The sequence below is a fragment of the Zea mays genome, chromosome 5, assembly GCF_902167145.1.
Source record: "Zea mays cultivar B73 chromosome 5, Zm-B73-REFERENCE-NAM-5.0, whole genome shotgun sequence".
Lineage (NCBI taxonomy): Eukaryota > Viridiplantae > Streptophyta > Magnoliopsida > Poales > Poaceae > Zea > Zea mays.
In genome coordinates, this window is record NC_050100.1 from 66,599,712 (window position 1) to 66,626,486 (window position 26,775).

At 52.8% G+C, this 26,775-nt stretch overlaps 2 protein-coding genes across 3 annotated transcripts; both read right to left on the bottom strand.

The window, feature by feature from the left end:
• Positions 1-393: 393 nt before the first annotated feature.
• On the bottom strand, positions 394-3,636 carry LOC100277107 (uncharacterized). Of its 2 annotated transcripts, NM_001150768.2 has the most exons (7): positions 2,656-3,636; positions 2,192-2,317; positions 2,058-2,110; positions 1,573-1,641; positions 1,063-1,290; positions 894-976; positions 394-689 (listed from the first exon to the last, which is right to left on the bottom strand). In NM_001150768.2, the coding sequence occupies exons 4-7, from the start codon at positions 1,630-1,632 to the stop codon at positions 494-496; spliced, it is 567 nt and encodes a 188-aa protein (NP_001144240.1). In that variant the 5' UTR covers positions 1,633-1,641; positions 2,058-2,110; positions 2,192-2,317; positions 2,656-3,636; the 3' UTR covers positions 394-493. The 2 variants fall into 2 exon arrangements, with proteins under 2 accessions (NP_001144240.1, XP_020408832.1); XM_020553243.2 differs by lacking the exons at positions 2,058-2,110; positions 2,192-2,317; positions 2,656-3,636 and having other exon boundaries at positions 1,573-1,701.
• A 576-nt stretch (positions 3,637-4,212) lies between these two features.
• On the bottom strand, positions 4,213-6,914 carry LOC542064 (barley mlo defense gene homolog 6). Its single transcript, NM_001111700.2, has 8 exons — positions 6,132-6,914; positions 5,931-5,991; positions 5,754-5,842; positions 5,447-5,660; positions 5,110-5,324; positions 4,965-5,000; positions 4,788-4,855; positions 4,213-4,686 (listed from the first exon to the last, which is right to left on the bottom strand). Exons 1-8 carry the CDS (start codon positions 6,765-6,767, stop codon positions 4,458-4,460), a joined length of 1,548 nt encoding a protein of 515 aa, NP_001105170.1. The 5' UTR covers positions 6,768-6,914; the 3' UTR covers positions 4,213-4,457.
• Positions 6,915-26,775: the final 19,861 nt, after the last annotated feature.

A 26,775-nucleotide genomic window follows, 5' to 3' on the forward strand; every position in this document is an offset into this window, starting at 1 on the left:
GTCGCTAAAGGCTTTAGCGACCGACATCTTTTTAGCGACCGACCGTCCGTTGCTAATATTGTACATTTAGCGACCAACTGTGGGTTGCTGTACTATAGATTTAGCAACCAACCGTAAGTCGTCATACTATACATTTAGCAACCAACAGAAAGTCGCCCTTTTACAGTTGTTATTAATAATAATATGCATTTAATTAAGCACCACAAATCATATATTTTTATACACAAATCATAAAGACATACACAGTTAATCAGTATACCACAGTCATAGATCCATCACATAAACACAAAAGCACCACAATTATATATTCACAAAAGCATCACAATTATAATATCATTCACAACTAGATCATTTACAGATAGCTAGCTAGATCATTCACAAAAGCTCCAGAGATGATCAGTCACAAAAGCACCACAACGACATCACTCCAGCTTGAAGCAGTTCAAAAGCCCACAACTACATCACTAATGTTTCATATCACTCTAGCTATTGTTCAAAAGCCCACAACTACATAGTTAACATATAAGCATTCCAGAAATTCAGTTATGGGATCCTTGTAGGTATGGTGCTCCTGTTGAATGACCTTAATCAACTCTTTAAGCATATTCCTTCTCCTTTTGTTGACAACAACTGCAGTAGCTAGATACCTAATAAGATGGTGTGCATTTGTCGGTATAGCATTCAAGTACCTGCAAGGGAAACAAGTGAATGTAAATTTACTAGTATATTCTGAGCATACATAATCTTAAAGACAAAAAATAGTAGCGACTCAAACTGGATTACACAGTTGCAAAAGAACGAGTTTGGATCAAGCTCAAATTTCTCCAAAAAAAAGAATTATGTGAAACCTACTAGTGGAAAACAGTGTAGTTCTAAACATGCACGTATATCACCTGATATGGTTAAAGAAGATGAACAGAGCCCAATGCATCAGCCATATCCTGTTCTGGAGCTGATTCAGAGGTGATGAGAAGTTCTGCCCAAATATCAGGAAGGAACATGGTTGGTGATATAGTGTACACAAAGAACAAAGAACACAAAACAAAACATTGAAGTTAGAACCTTTGAATCAATTATTTCCTTCAAGCGGTTGAGTTCCTCCAAAGCTAGGTCCCAGTTTTGCATTAGGATTTCTGCTGCCAGCTTTCCCCAGAGGGCACTCACATTTCGCTCACTGTTTGTGCACAAAGCACCATACTGGTAAAGGTAATCAGCAGCCCCTAAGTAGTTACCACACTCAAACTGAAATTTGGCATACTGATACAAAGCTTCAATCTGGTCAGGACCGATCTGCATTGGTAAACAAGGATTGATCAATTCATTAGCAATTATCACAAAACAAGCTATAGCAATAAAAATGCACAGCTTCAACGTTCCATCTGAATTTTGATCTTATTTAATATGCATTGTCCTTTCCCTACAGTGCGTTTCTTGTGAAGGAGGACGTGTGTTTCTTGTGAAGTCTTCTTTAAACCCACTATTTTCTCAGAATGTTTTCATATCTCATGGCAGTGAGAGTGAAGTTACCAGAGGGAAATAGTTAGTAGTCACAAATCACATGTGTAACTTAACTGAAAGTGATATATCGGCAACCAGCAGTGCCACAACACCATCATAACCCAGCTTGCTCATGCTTAGAACCTAACATTTTCAAAATCAGGGACCCATCAGTGATCAAACAAGTAACCCAATTGGTGGTTAATAACCCAAATGAAAAAAGGGATAATAATGCACACTATAACAAAATTATTTCACCTTTTAGTGACATCACAACTAAATGTTTTTTAATCAATGAGTTTAAATTATAAACTCTAACAGAGGTCATTGGTTATAACCTAAACACTATAAAAGGCAGTAGTGAAATAGCTGGTTAAATTAAAATGATACAGTATAGAGGTTAAACTGCCTGAATGATCTCTACATCAGTGTAGCTGGCTAGCTGCATTTCGCATAGATGTCCTGTAGTCTTGCTTACTGTTGTGGTGTCATAAATTAGAGAAGACAAAAGGGTCTATATCCAGTTTAACAATTCTAATTAAATAAAATCAGTAAGTTACCTGAATCGGTTCTTTCCCCTCATGCGGGGCGTGCGTGCACGGCGTGTTGTTCCCTGTGCTGTGTGCCAGTCGTTCAGGCTGGTCAAGGCTATATTATATAAGTATATAAAAAAATAGAGCAAACCAGAACACACCTGGCCAGATTCGGAGAGGCTGGATCTGACTATGAGATGAGACTATCTGTGCCCGTGACTGTGCATTGCAGTTCAAGTGTCCAACACAAAGTGGTAGCGGTAAGCTCCACTGGAGCACATCTGCAGCTGCGGCCAGGAAACGAGAGTTCACAGGTAATGTTGACAGAACCGCCAAAGCAGAACACGATGGTAATAGCCTAATAGGTCTTTCCTTTGCTGCATTCTTTCATGAACAGGAGACGCCGCAGATGCTACGTAGTAGTAGGCCGGTGGTAGGGTCAAGGGACCAAATACCAACCACACAACACTCAACAGCTACTGCCTATGAGTAAAGATGCCATATCCGTCTTCGCCGCAAGTACATTGAAGATAGTACTCACAGTCATAGGGAGAGGGGGGGAGACAAGGCAACACAGTCAAAGAACTCGATAGAAACCAGAGCTCATCATCAGGCCACAGTATACCTATAGACGTCGCTGGAAGCACCGGGATGATTGATCTGGACGAGTTCAGGCTCTCATGGCGTTCCAAGGATCCATCGCTGGGTCAAGTATTTTGCTGCGTGAGCTAGTAAGCAGACCGCGAAACAGTGGGCTCTCGGAAACTGCGAGACAACTGCAAAGAAATGGTATGCTCAGTTCACACAAAACTGAACAGCAAAGAAATGAGATAGAAGTAGAACTGTCACGGTTTCAGTAAAAAAAGAGAGAAGGAGGAAATCATCAATTCCCCCAAGTAGTAATTAGTAGCACACTACATAAAGCCCTAGAAGACGTCAACTTGTAGATGCTTCGAACAATTATACAGGATGACACAAACATATGGTTGAACAACGTTGTAGCATATCATCGAGCATGTTGAGGGCGCGACCCAGAGGGGTTTCCAATGTTCCATGGTTACTGCTGCTGCCCGCTAGGGTGAGGGCACTCACACCGGAAGGACACCAGAGGAGAAGCAGCAGAGGTCGTCGAGCACCAACGACGAAGGGAGCGACCGTGGACGGACCTAGGTGTTCCACCACCATGTGACCATGGCTGAACAAGGACGGCCGGCGTGAAGGGGATAAGGAACTTTGGCCCAAACGCCATGGACGAGCTAGGGCTGCGGCTACCAGAGAGGGAGAAACGCTGAGCACCACAGGGATGGGCACCGAGCGCAGGAGCAGAGAGGGAGGCGCTAGGAAGTTCCTGACTGGACTTGGGCGGCGCAGGAAGATGGAGCAGAGCTGAGCACGACTGGCGAGCTGGAGGGCAGCGAGCAGGGAGGGCGCGTAGGGGGCGAGCTCGAACCTCCCTGGTGGCTGGCGCTAGAGGAAGATGGGGAGGGGATGGAGAAGATGAGGTGCGTGCAAGAGATATGGCGAGCTGGAGGGCAGCGAGCAGGGAGGGCGCGGAGGGGGCGAGCTCGAACCTCCCTGGTGGCTGGCGCTAGAGGAAGATGGGGAGGGTATGAAGAAGATGCGGTGCGTGCAAGAGATAGGGCTGGGCGGACGGCTGAGTGTGCAGTGGGCAGTGGCGGCGGCACCCGCCATGGCTGAGGGAGGGGGTGGCCATGGAAGAAGTGACGGCGGCTACGCGCGATAGGGTTTCGTTTGTTTGTTTAGCAGGCTTTTAGATGGGCTTTTGTGAGTAAATAAGAAACACAAAAATCAGGTACCTCTATAGCGACCCACCATCAGTCACACACTTACCTCTATAGCGACCGACCATAAGTCGTTAAATTTCTAGACTTTTAGTGACCCACAGACCGTCGCTATAAACGCATTTAGCGACCAACCGTTGGTCCATAACTTTTAGCGACCAACCATCGGTCCCAAATAAGGGTCGCTAAAGATCAACCGTCGTGTAGTGATCATGGATCACCTGACCCGACTAATCCGACCAATATGCGACGAGCGGGTACGGGCCACAATTTTTTACCCCGATCCATTATGCTTATTGGTGTGTTCAAGGTCTCTTGTGGATATGCTAGTCTTTGCTGATGTATGATCCAGATCTATTCCGTTATTAAAGAGTTTTTTTCCCATAAACCCATAGTAAATATGTAATTCATGACTTGGCGCATGACATGGCAATGCACTTGCAGTGTCCACGGACGCGGACGGGTGCTTCATTGTAAAAAAAAAATACAAGTGGGATCGCAAAAAGTACGTTGACCATCTGTCGACACTATATGAAAACCAGCAGTGGTGTTACATGCATGCATGTTCTGACTTAACGAGCCTAGGCAATTAAGCACACAGAAATTAAAGTTAGCGTGTTCCTCTCTACGCGTCGCCGTCGGCCTTGGTGGGGCTGCCGCCGGCGGTGGGGGAGCCACCACCGCCGTGCTTGGAGCCGCCGGTGGGAGCCTTCTTCTTGGCGCCGGCGCGCCAGTTCTTGAGCGCCTTGGAGGTCTGCTCGTCGAAGATGGACTGCTTCATGGTGGAGCCCATTTGGGAGACGAGCGCGTACAGCGGGAGCGTCACGTAGCTGCACAGCACCTGGACAACCACGCTGCAGACATGCAATTGCAAGCACACAGACATGATGCATCGATCTGCATGCATATCTCAGATCAGATGAGAAAGAGGAGGATGAGGACGGCGATTACGTACCCAAGGCAGAGTCGTGCAAAGACGAACTCTTCGGAGTCGTTGAAGCACGAGTCCATGCCGTACTCATACTGAACGCACGCAGATTCAGAGAACCAAGACGATCGACGCACCGGCCATCAGACGTACGTAGATCGATTATGCATGCTGTTAGACTGAAGTGGCCAGGTATATACGTACCAGAATCCAGAGGAAGTAGATGATCTGGAAGCCATTCTGGGAGAGACAGAGACAGAGACAGAGACATGAGACTGACTGAGCACAATTAATATAATTAAAGACAAATTAAGCAGCAGGCAGGTAGCTAGATAGAGAGCGCATTAACCTGGAAGAGGGTGAAGTGGATGAGGAAGAGCACGAAGGTGGGGCGTGCGAACCAGAAGTAGGAGTCGCTGACTTGCACCATCGGGATGCCCTGGATGACGGCGTGGCGCTCCGTGATGTCGATCGCCATGCGGCAGATGATGCCCTGCAGCTTCGTCCCCACCGACAGGATGATCACCACCGGCATGATGGAGATCCAGAGCATGGTGTGCCATCCTGCATTCATGATTCATGCACGCAGCATATGCATGCATGCATGTATATACATATAATAGTAATAGATAGAAGATGCATGCATGGATCTCGATCTCGAACAACCCCTACGTATACGTACGTACCATTGACGTTGAGGAAGAGGAAGATGAGAGCAGAAGCCCACAGAGGAGGACTGATCCCCACGATCACCTTGAAGTCATCCTCCAGAGACCGCTTGATGTACTTCTGGAAATCAAACTTGCTGCCAGGGGCCAGATGGACGTTGACAAAGCTGTGGCGCAGCGCGCAGTAGTCTGCCTGCCTCACGGACCTGAAGAACTGCCGGAAGAAGTTGCTCTGCATATGATCGTCGTCGTCAGTCTATCGACCTGCTGTAGCTAGCTAGCATATATATTAGATCGAATGATGCTTAGAATTCAATCTTATTACGATGTAGAATGATGCTGGGAACTTGTTCAGCACATTCATATGCTGCCTCACGAAGGAAGTCTCGTGGGTGAACCTGAACCGCGTCGGGTCTGCAGTCACCCTCACCCACCCAATAAGGGGAAAGATCAGTCAAATTCAAATTCATCAGCATCAATCATATATATGTATGCTACTAACCATGTGAGAACTCGTAGTCTTGTCCTGCAGCTTCTTTCTCCCACTCTTTCCATGCACGTATCTGCATGCTTTCAAATTAAGACATGCATGCATATGCAACTCATCCTTAGCTTCTTCATTCATTGAATGACATGTATATATATACATATACTCATCTCAAGAGGAAGGACAGGACCGGACGCAATAATCAAAATCGATCACCTTGGCCCTGCCGAGCGCCATGGTGATTGCGCTGTAGGAGACGTGGAAGACGGCGAGGAAGAAGATGAAGATGTGCAGCTGGTGCAGGGCGTTGATGGAGATGAGCGGCACTTTCCCCTCGGGGCACTTGGTCGCCATGCTCGCCTCCGCCAGCATCCTGGCGTTGTGCGCGTAGTAGGGCGGCGGCCAGTCCACCACACCGCCAAGATGGTCGGCGGCGGCGGCGGCCTTCTTCTTCTTCTTTCCAGGGACGGCGACGGCGACCTTCTTCTTGCCAGCGACCACGGCGGCGGCCTCCTTGCCGTGGCCGTCCTTGCCCTCGACGGCGGCGGCCTCGAGCTTGCAGGGGAGCATGGTGTTGGCGGCGTGGTTGCTGATGCAGACCTTGATGATGTAGTTCTGGCCGAACACGAGGAGGAGCGAGATGAAGCCCAGCACCATGAGCTCCGCCTTCACCTTCTCCAGGGCCTCCACCATGGCCTTCTTCTTGCGGTGGGAGAAGAACTCGCCCACGTGGTGGAGCCCCTTCTCCAGCAGGATGGAGATGAGCACGATCACGCCGCACACCGACGCCACCGCCCATGTCGGCGTCTGGTCAAGCTCCCGCGAGTTGCCGCCACCGCCACCGCCCCCCATTCTTGTTGTTGCCCCCGCGCCTTTAATTTATTCTATCGATCGCTTGATCTTCACTTCCAATCGACGATACGATCACCGGGCCCTAGCTAGCTCCAGCCGGCCGGGGAGACGATGGACGACGTAGCACGGGCATGCAAGAATTCCCGACCACGAATGCCTAGCGATCCTAGCTCGCACTGCATGCGACCTACACTACACCCCCGTCCATCTCCAAACCAAACAGAGGCCGCGCGGAAACTCCGGACCTTCCTCCACCTGCTTGCATGTGATGTGAGTCCAGCTCAATTCTCTCCGATTTTGAGGCTTTTTCACATGCTACTGATTGGTTCAAAAACTTGTTGGTTCTTTCCTGGAGACACGGTATATCCTCCTAGCTACATATACCTGCGAAAGAGATGTTGCTTCTTTCGTGGAGAGGAGGTTAATTGGCAATGGCTGTGCTCCTGTAAAATTCAACAACTAATAGCCATGAAACATGGTTATAAAGATGTTAGTCCTCAAAAGAACGCTATAGAGTGAGCTATTGTGAATCACAATAATCACAAAGAAATACAACACAAGAGACACAGTGATTTATCCCGTGGTTCGGCCAAGTATAACACTTGCCTACCTCCACGTTGTAGCGTCCCAATGAACGAGAGTTGCACTCAACCCCTTTCAAATGATCCAAAGATCAACTTGAATACCACGACTTTTCTTTGCTTATATCTTTTCCCGTTTGCGAGAAATCTCCACAAGTTGGAGCCTCTCGCCCTTACAACAAAGATCACAATGAAAACACAAGAGTAAGGTTGGGAGCAACACACAAATCCGCAGCACAACACACACAAGTCAAGACATGAGCTCAAATGAAGCACAGAGAGTTCACAGCAAGAACGGAGCTCAAATCACTAACACGGTCGATCAAGTGTGTGGAGACGGAGTGTGGAGACTTAGAATTGCTTAGTGAATGTTTGGGTTCCTCCTCCATGCGTCTAGGGGTCACTTTTATAGCCCCAAGGCAGCTAGGAGCCGTTGGAGGCCAACAAGGAAGGCAATTCTTGCCTTCTGTCGGGTGGCGCACCGGACAGTCCGGTGCACCACCGGACAACCATTGTTCATATCCGGTGCGCGATCTCCTTCCTAATATGGCGCAGCCGACCGTTGCAGCGTCGTGGCAGTTGGCGCACCGGACACTGTCCGGTGCCCCCTGCCGACCGTTGGCGCGGGCCACGCGTCGCCCGCGGATTGCACGACCGACCGTTGCGCAGTCGACCGTTGGCTCACCGGACAGTCCGGTGCACCACCGGACAGGCCGGTAAATTTTAGCCGTACGCCGTTGAACTTTTCCCGAGAGCGACGACTTCGCCGCGGACGACTCACCGGACAGTCTGGTGCACCACCGGACAGTCCGGTGAATTATAGCCATACGCCGCCGTCGAGTCCCGAGAGCGGCCGGTTCACCTTGGACTCGTCTGGCGCACCGGACACTGTCCGGTGCTCCATCGGACAGTCCGGTGCACCCAGACCGAGCAGCAGTTGGCTGTACATAGTGAAAGGGAAATGTGCCCTTGGGTCATTTCTAAGTATTTTGGTGATTAAGTGCCCAACACAAATGGTTCAAGTGTTAAATTGTGCCAAAGACTCAAGAAGTGAAAAGCAAGGTACAAGGTATGATTCTAGACTTAGTACATTGGTTTTTGTGTACTAACATATTTGTCTAAGTGCTAGAATCAGAGAAAATACAAAAAGAAAAAAAGACTTGGCTGGAGCAGCCAAGACTCTGCGCAGTCTGGGTGCACCGGACTGTCCGGTGGTGCACCGGACAGTGTCCGGTGCTCCAGGCTGGCGTCTGGTCAACTGGCCGCTCTTGGGAATTCGTCGGCGGCGTACGACTAAAATTCACCGGACTGTCCGGTGAGCCAACGGTCAGCCGCGCAATCCGCGCGTGACGCGTGGCCGAGCCAACGGTCTGATGGGGGCACCGGACCGTCCGGTGTGCACCGGACAGTGTCCAGTGCGCCAACGGCTCCAAATCTTCAACGGTCGGCTGCGCCAAGTTTGGATGGCGATCTGCACCGGACAGCGAATAGGGGATGTCCGGTGGTGCACCGGACTGTCCGGTGCGCCACCCGATAGAAGGCAAGAATTGCCTTCCTGGAATGCCTCCAACGGCTCCTAGCTACCTTGGGGCTATAAAAGGGACCCCTAGGCGCATGGAGGAGATAGAAAAGCATTCTTTGATCATCTCTAAGCACCAAGACTTCATTCTAGCGCATTTGATTCTTTGTGATAGCAATTTGAGCTCCTCTTGAGTTGAGAACTCCGTGTGTGAACTTGAGCTCAAGTTGTGACTAGTGTGCGTGTTTGTGCTGTTGCTTTTGAGACTTGTGTGTGTTGCTTTTCCCTCCCTTACATCTGTGCTTCTTTGTGATCATCATTTGTAAGGGCGAGAGGCTCCAAGTTGTGGAGATTCCTCGCAAACGAGATATAGTAAAAGAAAGAAAAACACCATGGTATTCAAGTGGATCTTTGGATCACTTGAAAGCGGTTGAGTGCAACCCTCGTCCATTGGGACGCCACAACGTGGAATAGGCAAGTGTTGTACTTGGTCGAACCACGGGATAAACCATCGTGTCTCTTGTGCTTGTTCTCACTGTGACTATTGTGTTTCACAAGAGCTCGGTCCTTAGCCACTTGATTTCATTGTGCTAACACTTAATCAAGTTTTGTGGCTTTAAGTCTTAAGTTTTTACAGGATCACCTATTCACCCCCCTCTAGGTGCTTTCAATTGGTATCGGAGCTGTTCTCTTCAAGAAAGGGACTAATCGCCCGAAGGGATGGATCCTAAGGGAAAGGGGATGATGATCAACGACAAGGAGAAGGAGTCCTTCATCAATGAGCCAAAATACGACAAGCCCACTGACTCGGCCTCAAGTCATAAGAAGAAGGATGGGAAGAAGAAGAAGAGGCGCATCAAGAAGATAGTCTACTACGACAGCGACGAGTCCTCTTCTTCCCAAAGAGACGACGACGACGAGAAAAAGAAAACTGTCGGGGACCATAATTAGGGGTACCCCCAAGACTCCTAATCTCAGCTGGTAACACCCATCAGCACAAAGCTGCAAAGGCCTGATGGGCGTGATTAAGGTCAAGGCTCAGTCCACTCAAGGGACACGATCTTGCCTCGCCCGAGCCCAGCCTCGGGCAAAGGCAGCCGACCCCGGAGGATTCACGTCTCGCCCGAGGGCCCCCTCAAGCAACAGACACACCTTTGGCTCGCCCGAGGCCCAGTCTTCGTAGAGAAGCAACCTTGGCCAGATCGCCACGCCAACCGACCGTATCGCAGGAGCATTTAATGCAAGGATCGTCTGACACCTTATCCTGACGCGCGCTCTTCAGTCGACATAGCCGAAGTGACCGCAGTCACTTCGCCACTCCACTGACCGACCTGACAAGAATACAGCGTCGCCTGCCCTGCTCCGACTGCCGTGCCACTCGCCAGAGTGAGGTCGACAGCGGCTAAGTCCAGCCTCGGGCGACATAGGAAGCTCCACCTCGCTCGACCCTAGGGTTCGGCCCCCGTCTCGGCCTCGGAAGATGGACTTCGCCTCGCCCGACCCTAGGGCTCGGACTGAACCACGACTTAGAAGACGACGAACTCCGCCTCACCCGACCCCAGGGCTCGGACTCAGCCTCGGCTCCGGAAGACGACGAACTCCGCCTCGCCTGACCCCAGGGCTCGGACTCAACCTCGGCTCCGGAAGACGATGGACTCCGCCTCGCCCGACCCCAGGGCTCGGACTCAACCTCGACCTCGGAGGAATCGCCACCTTGCCCAAACTCGGGTCCGGACCGGCCACGTCGCCAGGGGGCCATCATTACCCTGCCTCTAGCTAGCTCAGGCCACGGGGAACAAGACCGACGTCCCATCTGGCTCGCCCCAGTAAACAAGTAATGATGACACCCCGCACGCTCCATGACGACGGCAGCTCCCAGCCCCTTACGTCAGCAAGGAGACGTTAGCAAGGATCCGACAGCCCCGACAGCTGTACTTCCGCAGGGCTCCAGCTCTCCTTCGACGGCCACGACATCACATGAACAGGGCAGCAACGCCTCTCCGACAGCCACGACGGCATGTACATAGGGCACTAGCTCCTCTCTGCTAGACACGTTAGCACATTGCTACACCCCCCATTGTACACCTGGACCCTCTCCTTACGCCTATAAAAGGAAGGTCCAGGGCTCTCGTACGAGAAGGTTGGTCGCGCGGGAGAACGGGCCGACGCATAAGGCTCTCTCGCTCTCGCTCTCTCCCACGCGAACGCTTGTAACCCCCTACTGCAAGCGCATCCATCCGCCCTGGGCGCAGGACAACACGAAGGCCGCGGTTTCCCCTTACTGTTCTCCCCCTTTGTGTTCCGTCTCGCGCCGACCCATCTGAGCTGGGACACGCAGCGACAATTTACTCGTCGGTCCAGGGACCCCCCCAGGGTCGAAACGCCGACAGTTGGCGCGCCAGGTAGGGGCCTGCTGCGTGTTGACGAACAACTTCCCGTCAAGCTCCAGATGGGTAGTCTCCAGCAACCTTTCCAACCCGGGACGATGCTCCGTTTCGGGAGTCTTGAGTTCATGTCCCTCGACGGCAGCTACGACATGATACTCCTTCCTCCGCCGCGCAACAGCGACAATGGCGGCCGTCAGCCCGCCCGCTGGCGGCGGAATCAACGACGTCCTCCCCACATGGCGGAAGAACAACATCCGGGTTTGTCCCGTCACCTCCCCCACCGACGGAGGAGGAGGTGGGGCAACCATGGCCAAGCAGGAGGCGGCACCTCGTCGGCTGTCGAGCAAGTCGACGACATCGGCGCCCCAGCGGGGGACACGTCGGGCTTCGACCTTGCGTCTGAGACGAAGACGAGCGCCGTTTCCCCGCAACACGCCAACCCCAAGCAGACGAACGACGCCAGCACGCTCGCGAAGGACTTGCTGGGCATCGCCCTCGTACCTGAGACAACGGTGCAGTCCACCCCTGACGCGACTTCATCACCGCCCGTCGACCAAGAGGTACCGACTGATTCCCATCTCGTGCCTTTTGGATTCAGCTTCGACCCACCAAGCGACCTCGCTTCGGTGGAAGCCTTCATAGAGGCATGTACCAACCCTCCGAGGTACCATATGCGGTCGCCCTGGGACAGACTGACGGCCGTCTCGACCTACGGACCCTCGGGTTCCGAGGAAGATGACGAGCCCGACTTTTGTTGGGATTTCTCCGGGCTCGGTAACCCTAGTGCCATGCGGGACTTCATGACCGCATGCGACTACTGCCTCTCCGATTGTTCCGATGGTAGCCGCAGCTTCGGCGACGAGGACTGCGGCCCAAGTCGTGAATGTTTCCACGTCGATCTAGGGGGTCCCGGCGAAGGCAACCATCTTGGTATGCCGGAGAGCGGCGATCCCCCTAGGCCTGCGCCTCGCGTTGACATCCTTCGGGAGCTAGTTGTGGTCCCAGTCCCTGTGGGGGGTCAGGACGCACAGCTCGAGCAAATCCGCGAGATGCAGGCCAGGCTCGACGAGGGAGCAGGAACACTTGAGCAGTTTCGGCGGAAAATTGGGCAGGAATGGGCAGGCCAAGCTCCGGCCGGAGAAGCGCGTCATCTACCCCAGGGCATCCAGCGCCGCATTGCCGACGACGTTAGGGCAAGGCCGCCACCGGCTTCTAGTGGGGTAGGCCAGAACCTGGCTGCAGCACCAATACTACTCCGCGCGATGCCGGAACCATCGACCACCGAAGGGCGGCGTATCCAGGGAGAGCTCAAGAATCTCCTGGGGGATGCCACGGTCCGACGGGCCGAAAGCTCTGCCTCCCGAAGGCAGGGGTACCCCTCGGAGCATCGCGCCGCGACTTCCCGATTCGTGTGGGAAGCCTCAGTCCACACCGGGCGCACGCGCAACACGGCGCCTGCGGCCCCGGGTCGCCTCGGCAACGAGCACCACCACCGCAATCGTCGAGCCTACCTTGAAGAGAGGGTGCGCTGAGGCTACCACCCCAGGCGTGGGGGACGCTACGACAGCGGGGAGGATCGGAGCCCCTCGCCCGAACCACCCGGTCCGCAGGCTTTCAGCTGGGCCATACGACGGGCGCCGTTCCCGACCCGGTTCCGAACCTCGACTACCATCACAAAGTACTCGGGGGAGATGAAGCCGGAACTGTGGCTCGCGGACTACCGACTGGCCTGCCAGCTGGGTGGAACGGACGATGACAACCTCATCATCCGCAACCTCCCCCTGTTCCTCTCCGACACCACTCGAGCCTGGCTGGAGCATCTGCCTCCGGGGCAGATCTCCAACTGGGACAACCTAGTCCAAGCCTTCGCCGGCAACTTCCAGGGCACATACGTGCGCCCTGGGAACTCCTGGGATCTTTGAAGCTGCCGCCAGCAGCCGGGAGAGTCTCTTCGGGACTACATCCGGCGATTCTCGAAGCAGCGCACCGAGCTGCCCAACGTCACCGACTCGGACGTCATCGGCGTGTTCCTCGCCGGCACCACCTACCGCGACCTGGTGAGCAAGCTGGGTCGCAAGACCCCCACCAGGGCGAGCGAGCTGATGGACATCGCCAACAAGTTCGCCTCTGGCCAGGAGGCGGTTGAGGCCATCTTCCGAAAGGACAAGCAGCCCCAGGGCCGCCAGTCGGAAGACGTCCCCGAGGTGTCCGCTCAGCGCGGCACCAAGAAGAAGAACAAGAAGAAGTCGCAAGCGAAACGTGACGCCACCGACGCGGACCTTGTCGTCGCCGCTGAGTACAAGAACCCTCAGAAACCTCCTGGAGGTGCCAATCTCTTCGATAAGATGCTCAAGGAGCCGTGCCCCTATCATCAGGGGCCCATCAAGCACACCCTTGAGGAGTGCGTCATGCTTCAGCGCCACTTTCACAAGGCCGGGCCACCGGCGGAAGGTGGTAGGGCCCACAACAACGACAAGAAAGAGGATCACAAGGCAAAGGAGTTCCCCGAGGTCCACGACTGCTTCATGATCTACGGTGGGCAAGTGGCAAACGCCTCGGCTCAGCACCGCAAGCAAGAGCGTCGGGAGGTCTGCTCGGTAAAGGTGGCGGCGCCAGTCTACCTAGACTGGTCCGACAAGCCCATCACCTTCAACCAGGGCGACCACCCCGACCGCGTGCCGAGCCCAGGGAAATATCCGCTCATTGTCGACCCCGTCATTGGTAACGTCAGGCTCACCAAGGTCCTCATGGACGGAGGCAGCAGCCTCAACATCATTTACGTCGAGACCCTCGGGCTCCTGCAGATCGATCTGTCCTCGATCCGGACAGGCGCGACGCCTTTTCACGGGATCATCCCCGGAAAACGCGTCCAACCCCTCGAACACCTCGATCTGCCCGTCTGCTTCGGGACTCCCTCCAACTTCCGAAGGGAAACCCTCACGTTCGAGGTGGTCGGGTTCCGAGGAACCTACCACGCAGTACTGGGGAGGCCGTGCTACGCCAAGTTCATGGCCGTCCCCAACTACACCTACCTCAAGCTCAAAATGCCGGGCCCCAACGGGGTCATCACCGTCGGCCCCACGTACCGACACGCGTACGAATGCGACGTGGAGTGCATGGAGTACGCCGAGGCCCTCGCCGAATCTGAGGCCCTCATCGCCGACCTGGAGAGCCTCTCCAAGGAGGCGCCAGATGCGAAGCGCCACGCCGGCAACTTCGAGCCAGTAGAGACGGTTAAGTCCGTCCCTCTCGACCCCAGCAACAACGCCTCCAAGCAGATCCGGATCGGCTCCGAGCTCGACCCCAAATAGGAAGCAGTGCTCGTCGACTTTCTCCGCGCGAACGCCAAAGTTTTTGCGTGGAGTCCCTCGGACATGCCTGGCATACCGAGGGATGTCGCCGAGCACTCGCTGGATATCCGAGCTGGATCCCGACCCGTGAAGCAGCCTCTGCGCCGATTCGACGAAGAAAAGCGCAGAGCCATAGGCGAGGAGTGTTAGAAATATGCCCTAGAGATAATCATAGAGATGAGCATATTTCTTTGTATCCATGATATATATATTGCTTAATTGAATATCCATGGAAGGCACCTTGTATTGATTAGCAATTATGTGAATTGTTTGTGAGATTCTTTACTTATATGGTTATTCTAAATGATGTCCCTAGTCAGAGTCGATGACTAGCACATGTATTAGTTGATGACTACATTTCAAAAGTCATGAACATGGAGATGTTAAACTAATAATGTGGGCGCATGTATGACATGAGGCTGGACCGACCCAACGTGAGATATTGTAATATAGTTCTCTTTTTGCAACATGAATATTGTATCCTTAGACCTGAGATTGTCGCATGTTCTCAAGATGTGAATTGACTTACTTAGGGACTATCAAACGCTATTCCATAACTGGGTAGTTATAAAGGTAGTTTTGGGTTTGTCAGGAAGCATGCTGTGAGGCATGGTCAGTCAAGATGGAATTTGTCCCTCTCTTTGTGATAGAGATATCTCTGGGCCCCTCGAGTGATTGGATCAAGAAATGCATGGCCGTGCTAGGGTTAAGAGTTAACCATTGAAAGAATTCCAATTCACAGTATCGAGAAAGAGAGGTCAGCTTAGAGCCAGACCAAATATCGTGAGATAAAGGGAACATCATGTACGTAATATTGCAATGGTTCGTCTGATATGATCTTTACGTGCACATAGGAGTTGACATGTCTTGCTAGAGGTCGCTGTCAATTATTGGGCCAAGTAAGAGTACTTGGGCTAGGTCTATTTGTACGTGAACCTATAGGGTCACACACTTAAGGGGAAGGAAGCCTAACTCAGATTAGATCTGAAATTAGACTGGGCTTTAGGGTTACTGATGGGCCTCGGTGTCAGAAGCCCACCATAACGCCTATATAATGAGGGGCGGGGGCGCGGTTAGTATAACCCTAATTCGCCACCAGCAAACGAGTAGCCGCTCGCCTCTCGCCCTCGCCAAGCCGCCGTCGCGAACCTAGCAGTTCGGTACATGGCGCTTCCTCCCCGTACGTGTGGATACCTCGGAGGTGCTGCATCTGGAGCACTAGGACGAACCGTGCGAGGACGTGAAGGACGCCGACGACTGCATGGCACTGCTCGACGCGTTCGTCTACATCGAGACGTCTTCCGCTGCTCTGCGCGTCTAGTGGTAATTCCATGACCTATAACCGCAGTAGTTCTTGGTTTTATGGGGTTGAAAATTTTGTTTTGCGCTAGCGTAGCCTCCCCGTAATCCTTCAAGGAGATCCACAAGCTGATGGCTGCAGGGTTCATCAAAGAGGTATTCCATCCTGAATGGCTTGCCAACCCTGTGCTTGTGAGAAAGAAAGGGGGGAAATGGCGGATGTGTGTAGACTACACTAGTCTAAACAAAGCATGTCCGAAGGTTCCCTACCCTATGCCTCGCATCGATCAAATCGTGGATTCCACTACTGGGTGCGAAACCCTGTCATTCCTCGACGCCTACTCAGGGTATCACCAAATCAAGATGAAAGAGTCCGACCAGCTCGCGACTTCTTTCATCACACCTTTCGGCATGTACTGCTACGTTACTATGCCATTTGGTTTGAGGAATGCGGGTGCAACATACCAAAGGTGTATGAACCACGTGTTTGGCGAACACATTGGTCGGACCGTCGAGGCTTACATCGATGTCATCGTAGTCAAGACGAGGAAAGCCTCTGACCACCTCTCCGACCTTGAAACGACATTCCGGTGTCTCAAGGCGAAGGGCGTAAAACTCAATCCCGAGAAGTGCGTCTTCGGAGTCCCCCGAGGCATGCTCTTGGGGTTCATCGTCTCCAAGCGGGGCATCGAGGCCAACCCGGAGAAAATCGCGGCCATCACCAACATGGGGCCCATCAAGGACTTGAAAGGCGTACAGAGGGTCATGGGATGCCTTGCGGCTCTAAGCCGCTTCATCTCGCGCCTCGGCGAAAGAGGTCTACCTCTGTACCGCCTCTTAAGAAAGACCGAGTGCTTCACTTGGACCCCCGGGCCGAGGAAGCCCTCGGGAACCTGAAGGCGCTCCTTACGAACGCACCCATCCTGGTGCCTCCCGCTGCCGGAGAAGCCCTCTTGATCTACGTCGCCGCTACCACTCAGGTGGTCAGCGCCGCGATCGTGGTCGAAAGACGAGAAGAAGGGCATGCATTGCCCGTCCAGAGGCTGGTCTACTTCATCAGTGAGGTACTGTCCGAGACCAAGATTCGCTACCCACAAATTCAGAAGCTGCTGTACGCGGTGATTCTGACACGGTGGAAGTTGCGACACTACTTTGAGTCTCATCCGGTGACTGTGGTGTCATCCTTCCCCCTGGGGGAGATCATCCAGTACCGAGAGGCCTCGGGTAGGATTGCAAAGTGGGCGGTGGAAATCATGGGCGAGACAATCTCGTTCGCCTCTCGGAAGGCCATCAAGTCCCAAGTCTTGGTGGACTTTGTGGCTGAATGGGTCGACACCTAGCTCCCGGCAGCTCCGATCCAACCGGAACTCTGGACCATGTTTTTCGACAGGTCGCTGATGAAAACAGGGGTAAGCGCGGGCCTGCTCTTCATCTCGCCCCTCGGGAAGCACCTCCGCTACGTGCTGTGCCTCCATTTCCCGGCGTCCAACAACGTGGCTGAGTATGAGGCTCTGGTCAACGGGTTGCGCATCACCATCGAGCTAGGGGTCCGACGCCTCGACGCTCGCGGTGACTCGCAGCTTGTCATCGACCAAGTCATGAAGAACTCCCACTGCCGCGACCCGAAGATGGAAGCCTACTGCGACGAGGTTCGGCGCCTGGAGGACAAGTTATACGGGCTCGAGGTCAACCACGTCGTCCGGCGGTACAACGAGACTGCGGACGAGCTAGCGAAGATAGCTTCGGCGCGAACAACGGTTCCCCCGAACGTCTTCTCCCAGGACCTACATCAACCCTCAGTCAAGACAAACGACACGCCCGAGCCCGAGAAGGCCTCGGCCTGGCCCGAGGCACCCTCGGCCCCGCCCGTGGCACCCTCGGCTACCGAGGGTGAGGCTCTGCGCATCGAGGAAGAGTGGAATGGGGTCACGCCTAATCGAAACTGGCAGACCCTGTACCTGCAATATCTCCACCGAGGAGAGCTACCCCTCGACAGAGCCGAAGCTCGGCAACTGGCGCGGCGCGCCAAGTCATTCGTCTTGCTGGGTGACGAGAAGGAGCTCTACCACCGCAGCCCCTCCGGCATCCTCCAGCGATGCATATCCATCGCCGAAGGCCAGGAGCTCTTACAAGAAATACACTCGGGGGCTTGCGGTCATCACGCAGTGCCTCGAGCCCTTGTTGGAAACGCTTCCCGACAAGGTTTCTACTGGCCGACCGCGGTGGCCGACGCCACTAGAATTGTCCGCACCTGCCAAGGGTGTCAATTCTACGCAAAGCAGACGCACCTACCCGCTCAGGCTCTGCAAACAATACCCATCACCTGGCCATTTGCTGTGTGGGGTCTGGACCTCGTCGGTCCCTTGCAGATGGCACCCGGGGGCTACACGCACCTGCTGGTCGCCATCGACAAATTCTTCAAGTGGATCAAGGTCCAACCCCTAAACAGCATCAGGTCCGAACAGGCGGTGGCGTTCTTCACCAACATCATCCATCGCTTTGGGGTCCCGAACTCCATCATCACCGACAACGGCACCCAGTTCACCGGTAGAAAGTTCCTGGACTTCTGCGAGGATCACCACATCCGGGTGGACTGGGCCGCTGTGGCTCACCCCATGACAAATGGGTAGGTAGAACGTGCCAACGGCATGATTCTGCAAGGACTCAAGCCGAGGATCTACAACAACCTCCACAAGTTCGGCAGGCGATGGATGAAGGAACTCCCCTTGGTGGTCTAGAGCCTGAGGACAACGCCAAGTCGAGCCACGGGCTTCACACCGTTCTTTCTAGTCTATGGGGCCGAGGCCATCTTGCCCACAGACTTAGAATACGGTTCCCCAAGGACGAGGGCCTACGACGACTGACGCAATCAGACCAACCGAGAAGACTCACTGGACCAGCTGGAAGAGGCTCGGGACATGGCCTTACTACACTCGGTGTGGTATCAGCAGTCTCTGCGCTGCTACCACGCCCGAGGGGTTCGGTCCCGAGACCTCCAGGTGGGCGACTTGGTGCTTCGGCTGCGACAAGACGCCCAAGGGCGGCACAAGCTCACGCCTCCCTGGAAGGGCCGTTCGTCATCGCCAAGATTTTGAAGCCTGGGACGTAAAAGCTGGCCAACAGTCAAGGCGAGGTCTACAGCAACGCTTGGAACATTCGACAGCTACATCGCTTCTACCCTTAAGATGTTTTCAAGCCGTTCATATACCTCGTTTACATATGAAGTCTAACCATCAAGGAAGGGTCAGCCTTGCCTCGGCAAAGCCTGACCCTCCCTCGGGGGCTAGAAGGGGGGAACCCCCTCCGCGTCAAAATTTTCCTCAGAAAAAGTCTTTCTGCCAGAACGTCTTTCGTGCTTTTTGACTACTTCGAAAGTGGGATCCTGAAAACGACGGAGTGCACGTAAGCAGCCAAGGCCGACCGAGCCGAGGGACTCCTACGCCTCCGGGATACGGATACCTCACTCATCACCTTCTGCGATAAGTAACTCACGCTCGGATAAGCGATTCCACTGACCGGACAAGTCTTAATGCTCGAAAACTTTTCTGCCGAAATGATTTTTCGTGCCTTCTTGACTATATCGATAACAGAATCTTATGGACGAGTAAGAGCACACGTAAGCGGCAAGGCCGACCGAGCCGAGGGATTCCTACGCCTCCGAGATACGGATACCTCACTCATCACCTTCCGTGAGAAGTAACTCTAGCTCGGATAAACGATTCTGCTACCGACGAGCAAGTCTTGATACTCGAAACAAGAGGAAAAGAAACACAGCTTTACAACGCGACGACAGTATGTTTGGGCCTCGACGGCCGCAAAAAACATATGCATACTACAGGCGAACCGATCCTGCAGGCTCAGACGTCGATGGAGGGGGAGCAGCAGCACCCTCGGCGTCAACTCCACCTTCGGCGAAGTCCGACCGAGCCTCGGACGGCAACACGGGCGAAGGATCTCCGCTCCGAAGGACGACGTCAGCACCACGCCCGGGCCATCGCCGCCAGGGTCTCCTCCAGGAACCCGGCCCGAGCAGACGGCTCGGCCGGCCGCCCCGAAGCCTCAGCTAGCTGTCCCCCGAGGACACTAGCCCGGCTCATGGCCTCGGCGACCCGACTCCGGCGCTGGTCCCGCCAGTGGACGGCCCGGCCAGGCTCCGGCCGACAAAGTCTTCTTTTCGAGCCAACTCCGCCTCTGTCCACGCTGACACCGCTGCCCTCGGCCCCGGCTCACCGCAGAGCGGCCGAGGGTTTCTTCGACTAAGCAAGTGAAGCCTCGGGTGGCAAGGCCGACCGAGCCGAGGGATTCCTACGCCTCCGGGATACGGATACCTCACTCGTCACCTTCCGCACAGAGCAACTCACACTTGGTTAAGCGGTTCAGTTAGCCGACAGGCAAGTCCTACTGCTCGAAATGAGAAAAGGACACGGTATTACACCAAAAATACCCAGATGTTCAGGCCCCGACAGCCACAATGAACAGGACATCGGCACTCAAGGTGCCATTACAAACGGAACTCTCGTTCCGCCCCCGCAGGTACGAACAACCCCCCACATTGGAGGGCCTGCGGGACAACAGAACGCCGACAGGTGGCTCACCGCCGCCCGCTCCGGCAGCAGTGACGACGACCTCCACTCCGAGCGGCCGAACAGCAGTAGCGATGACCTCAGGGCGGATGCTGCTGCCATAAGGCCCTCGCCCACGTCCCCACTCGAGGGGCGAGGACAAGCAGAAGGCCGTAGAGTTGGAGGTCAGTCCGCGGGTGGCACCGACTATCTCGTCGGCAGAGAAACCTCTTCCGGCTGCCTCGGTGGGAGGTGGCACCGGAAGCAGCACCGAAGCCACTTAGGCCGGAGGGCCAGACACGCGGCAGCTGCCAGCGCCACGAACGGCGAACGCCCTTCCCCCCGATCACTGAGGGAAGGAGCGGGCCGCTGCCCGCGCGGAGACAGGCCCCAACTCGGCGCACTCCCCTCCCCAGCAGTGATGATGAACATCCTTGAAGTTGAGGGAGGGGCAGAGGCCTCAGCCCGACTCGCTTCTCCCCACCATCGAACTGGTGGTCACCGTCTTGGGTGACCATCGGCGAGGGGATGCAGCCAGGCTGCCTGATGAAAATCCTTGAAGCCGAGCGATGGCTGAAAGGTATCAACTTCCGCGAAGTTGCGTTCCTCCAACGACAGCAAGACAAAGCGACGCGAGTGCTCCCCATTCGGGGGCTCGAGAGGTGGAAGGACGCGATGCATGAAGGGAGTACGAAGACATGGTTGCCATCCAAGGGAGTCACCCTCCTTTTAAAGGCGACTCTCCCCACTTGCGTCCTCAGCCGTCGCGGACTGAGTCTTCTCCAACACGCTCCAAGGTCCTCCCCCTACGACACGGGGGCTGGGTCCCACGCATCATGCAAGCTGGCCTAGGACAGAAGAAGCCAAACCGCCACGCGCGGAGCGCACAACAGCCCAGCGGTTACAAGCATTCCTCCACTATCGCCCGGACCAGCGGGTGAAAGGGCGGACCGCCATGCAGGCGGCATGCAACCGCACTAAGGGGGCGCACCCTTTCGACTTTGACGCGTCCAGCATGGAGGCCCAGGCCCACACGTCATGTAACCGGCGCATCGGTTACTACGTGCGAGAAACTGCACCGCCACTCACGCCAGTACCGCGCCTCCTCGACTGCGGAACCGGTGCCGCGACTCGAGGCGACCCTGCGCATGACCCGACAGTGCCAACCGGGCACATCGGTCACGGGACAGTCAGCCGCGGGAGAAGGCGTGACGGTCGATACAGCCAGAAATGGGCCGGCAGTAATGGCGGTGGTAGGCGGGCAGAAGCAGCAGTCAAGTCGTCAGCAAGCTCACGCCCCCTCCTGGGACAGCGAGAGAACCCTCTCCCACGGCGTGAAGACGACACGCCCGTGTTCCGTTCCTCGAACGGCTCGCGCACGCACAACGGCTGCCCCGCGAACCACTCGTCCCGTCGCATTAACTCTGTGGCAGGACAGGCGGCACCTTTGGCAGGCAAAGCAGGCAACGCTTCACCTCCGCCATAATGACCGCTGTTGGGGGCCTTCGTCCTCCGAAGGTCCTCAAAAACATGATTTGACAATATCTTCCAAGTGAAATGTATGAACAGATATCTTCGGACCCAGATTGTGAACATGAAGTACGATCAGGACGAAGCTTAAGCTAGACGAAGGAAGATTGAGATGAAGGACGGGCTGATCATCAAGCCGTACGAGGGATGGTGCATAGCTGAAGCTATGCGCAGGGGAGCTTCGGCATAGTGGCAGAAAGGGGAACCGACTTAAAGATGAAAAGACTACTTAGGCTTTGACAGATCCTCATAAGTCATTAGCAAATGTAGTGGACATGAATGTAATTTTACATGGGTTGCGTCCCATGTCTATAAATAGATGAACAGTACTCCCGTACTGTTCACGTTGACTTGGCATTTGCTTTTGCGTCACACTTGTATTTTCATCTCCTTCCAAGCCGAAGGTACATTTATAATTCGATATTGTTTCTATTTCTCTATGATGATATAATAAAGTTAAATGGATAATGTTATATGATTATTCATGCTATCTTTTATGTTTCATATGCTTCGTCTTTCATTAATGTATACTGTGATGATGAAGGTTCGTTCTTCATGACCTTCGTCCGAAGATCGTTATATCCTAAGGGAAATAATGCTTCAAAGGATGAAGGACTTTATCGTTTAACATTCTCTGTGTTGCCTTGTTCTTAACTCATAGCACTTGAGAACAAGTCCCCAACATTGGCGCCCACCTCCGGTGAACTCACTTCCATTTCGAGTTTTTTGAACACCTTCGGAAGCCATAGACCCTCGCTATGGCACCGAAGAAAGCTTCAGCGACTGGGGCTGCAGCTCTGCAACCGCTGGACCCTAACCAGGAAACTGTCTCTCTTCGGGAGGCCCGAAGCCAGAAGAGGAAGGCCGTCAGCCCGGCGCTTCAGGAGGATGAGCTAGACCAAGAAATCAGGGATATGGAGATGCTACATCAACAGGTGCAGAGGAAGAAGGAGAAGATGGCCCGACTAGCTGAGTTGCAAAGGCAGATAGACGAAGCCTCTGAGGAAGTTCGCCATCTTTCTCACGATGAGCAGAACCGAAGGCCTCAGCAGAAAGACCTTCATTAGGAGGGCTTCGTCAACGAAGATGACTGGTATGACAATTTCCATCAGGGAAATTTTGTTTTCGATGATGCTTCTCCTCTGTCCGCCGAACTGCAGGCTACACCCTGGCCCCCGTCCTATAAGCCACCCCAACTTCCCATCTTTGACGGCCATTCAGACCCGAAGCAGTTCTTGATGAGCTACGAAGCAACAGTGTCTTCGTATGGTGGCAATGCTGCAGTCATGGCAAAATCTTTTGTTATGGCTGTCAGGAGTGTTGCTCAGACCTGGTATTCCTCTCTTCGACCAGGAACAATCACTTCATGGCAGAAGCTGAAGGATATGTTGTTAACCAGCTTTCAAGGGTTTCAGACGAAGCCAGTCACTGCTCAAGCCTTGTTCCAGTGCACTCAGGATCATGAAGAATACCTTCAGGCGTATGTCAGAAGGTTCTTGCGTTTGAGGGCGCAGGCACCAACGGTGCCCAATGAAATTGTCATCGAGGCCATGATCAAGGGGCTTCGTCCTGGACCTGCAGCTCAATATTTTGCTAGGAAGCCCCCTCAGACTCTGGAGAAGCTGCTCCAAAAGATGGACGAGTACATTCGTGCCGACAATGATTTTCGCCAAAGAAGGGAGGAGGCTTTCAGATTTTCTGAGTTGACCAGGGGCTTCGGAGGAAGATTCTATCCGAGGCATGTCAGGTCCATCCATAACTCTACTCAAAATGATGATAAGGGGAATCAGCAGCACAGGCCGCAGCCCTCCTCACAGGCTTCGGGGCAACAACAAAGCTTCTTCCGGCCACCAGCTCCAAGAGGAAGAGGCGCCAGGGGCTTTGGCGGAAGATTTGGAGATCAACCAAGGAGAATATTTTGCTTGTTTTGCGGTGAAAACAAGGGCCATACCACCAGAATGTGCCATGTTACCATCCAAAAGCAAAAGGAGATAGCCGAAGCTGCAGCACAACAAGCTCAGCCGAAGCAGGTCATGCATACTGCTTCGTGCCATGTGCCTTACATCCCAGAATACGTAGGTAACCACCCTGCAATTTCTGTTGCTTCGGCAAGTCAACCTCAAGCTTCCTGGCAACAACCTCTACCTCCACCACCGCTGCAACAAGGCCAACAGCCAGAAGGGAGCCAATATGCTCCACACCAAAGGGACTTCAGAGAGCAGTCCGAAGCTCGTACAGTCAACAACACCGTGCCGGAGTCAAAGCACATTTATTGACAAGTATCCTACCTTGATAGCAGTCTTTTCCATTTAGTTCTATTTTCTGTATAATAAAGAACATTTCGATTTTCATGTAATGGTTTTGTGGTTGGTCATAAGGGAAATCTATTTTCTCCGAAGGCTTAAGTTGCTGAAGCTTGAAAGTTTGCGGAGGACCTTCGAATTATTAAAAATCCTTCGAAGTAACAAAAAGTCGTTCTAAGGAACGCAGAGTAAGTTGCTGAAGTTACAAAAAGCCGTTCCAAAGGGAGCGCAGTGTAAGTTTTTGCTCCAAAGACGTTCCTAAGGGAATGCAGAGCATACAGCGAAAAGTCAACGCTGATACCGCCTAAGTAAAAGGCGAAGAAGCTCCAAAGACGTTCCTAAGGGAATGCAGAGCTTATACCGCCTAAGTAAAAGGCGAAGAAGCTCCAAAGACGTTCCTAAGGGAATGCAGAGCTTACAGCGAAGAATCAGCGCTGATACAAAAATATTGTGTGGGGATATGTGTGTATCTTTCGGAACAAATGTCATCTACGTAACATAACATCATCACATCATTTTGCATAGCATAAGCATCATACATCATGTTGCATATGGCACAAGAAGGGGACACAATATTGATCTTCGGAAGTATGCTTTGAAAGAGTGAAAATCGTGTTAAGTCACAAGGAGACACAATCTTCATCTTCGGAGTATAGCTTCGGAGAATGTTTTCACGAAGCTTGGATATTCTTCATCTGAGCACTATGGACATTGTTGTGATACATAAAAATTTTTCTTCACGAAGCATGAAAAGAAGGGAAGGTGTTTTTTCGCCGAAGGCTCAAAAGCGGTACGTATGTAAAGTTTCATGCATCGTAAAGAATTGAATAATGAACAGAGACCTGTATATTACATTTAAATGTACCAAATATTACATAAATCACACTTCAACTGTTTTTCCTAATAACACCTAGTCTTCTCTTAATACTACTTCGGCAGCCTCATTTAGAAGTTGTTCAACAACTTTATCCACGATAGTTTCGGCCATTTGTTTAATTTCGTCATCCCCTTTTGTGTGAAGGTCAACAAACGATCCAGCAGGTTCTGAGGGAAGAGAATATTTTTGCATTACTATTACAAACCGCGAACAAAGTTTGAAATAAAAATTACAACACGATACAAACTATTAATTAATACCTAATTGACCTTCGGGCTCTGCGCTCTTGTCAGCAGCCTTAGCCACTTCTCTAGCATCGTGAATGCCCTTTTCACTTCTTTGAATAATTTCTCCTGCCATTTCTCGGCCACCATTATCCCAGACGTCGGTGAAAAATTTTCCACCAACTTGGCTAGCTTCGGTCGAGGGGTCTTTAATATCTTCAGCGGATAAAGTGGCTTCGGATTGCGCAAGCAGCTTAATATGATCACAACCTTTCTTCTCTAGAATAGTAGCAACTCCTCTGGTGCCCGAAAATGCGCAGATATCACCGCGGCTGCTCAGGATTTCCTCGAAAGCTTCTGCTTCATGACTAATCCATTCCAATGGACCTTCGGGATTGCCTCTGGAGAAACTTTCTTCACTAGAAAATGCGCCAACACTGGCGAAGCTGGATTTTATCTTTTTGACGCATTCTATAGATTTAACATAGCATTTCCTCTGGGATGCACGAAGCTCCTGAGTACTTAACTCTAAATGATTAACCAACTGATCACTAAGCTCTCGTTTTGTTTCTTCAAGCACACGTTCCTCTTTAGCTCTAGCTAGCTGTTTCTGAAGATCTTTAATCTCACGTTTTTGGGCTTCGGCCTGGATCTTTGAGGCAGCTTCGTCCTTTTTAACCTTGTCTACCAATGTAAGCAAAATTTTATCCTTTTCCAGAGCTTCGTTTCTCAGTTTAATAACTTCTGACCGAAGGTTGTTGAACGCAATTTCATAGCTCTCATCTTCGGCACTCTTTTGTGCTCTTAATGCGTTGCTTAGGATTAAGCCCTATATGTAAAGACTTGGTATAAGAATAAAAGAATGAATTACGTATTGTAAAATTTTTTCAAAACGACTAATTCCCATACCTTTAGGCTGTTATACGCAAGACTGTCCGCGAGATCCTCCTTCGTCATAGCACATAATCCAGCTTCGAGCTTCGGGAACCCCATACTTCTAGCCATCTCTCGGCAAACAGATAATTCTTTGTTATCAGGGAGGCAGTATAGGAAGTCATCCTCATTTGTCCCATTGAACACCACTGCTCCCTTTGGATATTTTAACTCTCTGGCATAGTGATTGGCTTCATAAGTTTCTTCTTCAGATAATTTTTTCCCCGAAGCATGTCGTATGATATAATCGCATGTGCTGGCAGGAGCTTCGGGGACGGCAGTGTCAATCTTCTCAACCAAAACTGGTTCTGATGTTTTTTCGGTTTCCAAAGATTGTTCCTTGGTGGGCTCTGAAGGCCCAGCTTCAGCTTTAGCTTCAGCTTCAGCTTGTTGCTTCGAAGTTTCGGTAGACGCTTCAGCAAGTTCGACAGTCTTCTTTGGAG

Bases quoted from the DNA above. Each gene is read 5' to 3' on its own strand.
- LOC100277107 (NM_001150768.2), bottom strand. From the start codon at position 1,632: ATGAGCAAGCTGGGTTATGATGGTGTTGTGGCACTGCTGGTTGCCGAT. The intron at 977-1,062 runs GTTCTAACTTCA...ATATTTGGGCAG, and splicing joins AGGAAATAATTGATTCAAAG to AACTTCTCATCACCTCTGAA. The intron at 690-893 runs GTGATATACGTG...TTTCCCTTGCAG, and splicing joins ATCTTCTTTAACCATATCAG to GTACTTGAATGCTATACCGA.
- LOC542064 (NM_001111700.2), bottom strand. From the start codon at position 6,767: ATGGGGGGCGGTGGCGGTGGCGGCAACTCGCGGGAGCTTGACCAGACG. The intron at 5,992-6,131 runs GTGATCGATTTT...GAAAGCATGCAG, and splicing joins TGGCGCTCGGCAGGGCCAAG to ATACGTGCATGGAAAGAGTG. The intron at 5,843-5,930 runs GTTAGTAGCATA...GGGTGACTGCAG, and splicing joins AGACTACGAGTTCTCACATG to ACCCGACGCGGTTCAGGTTC.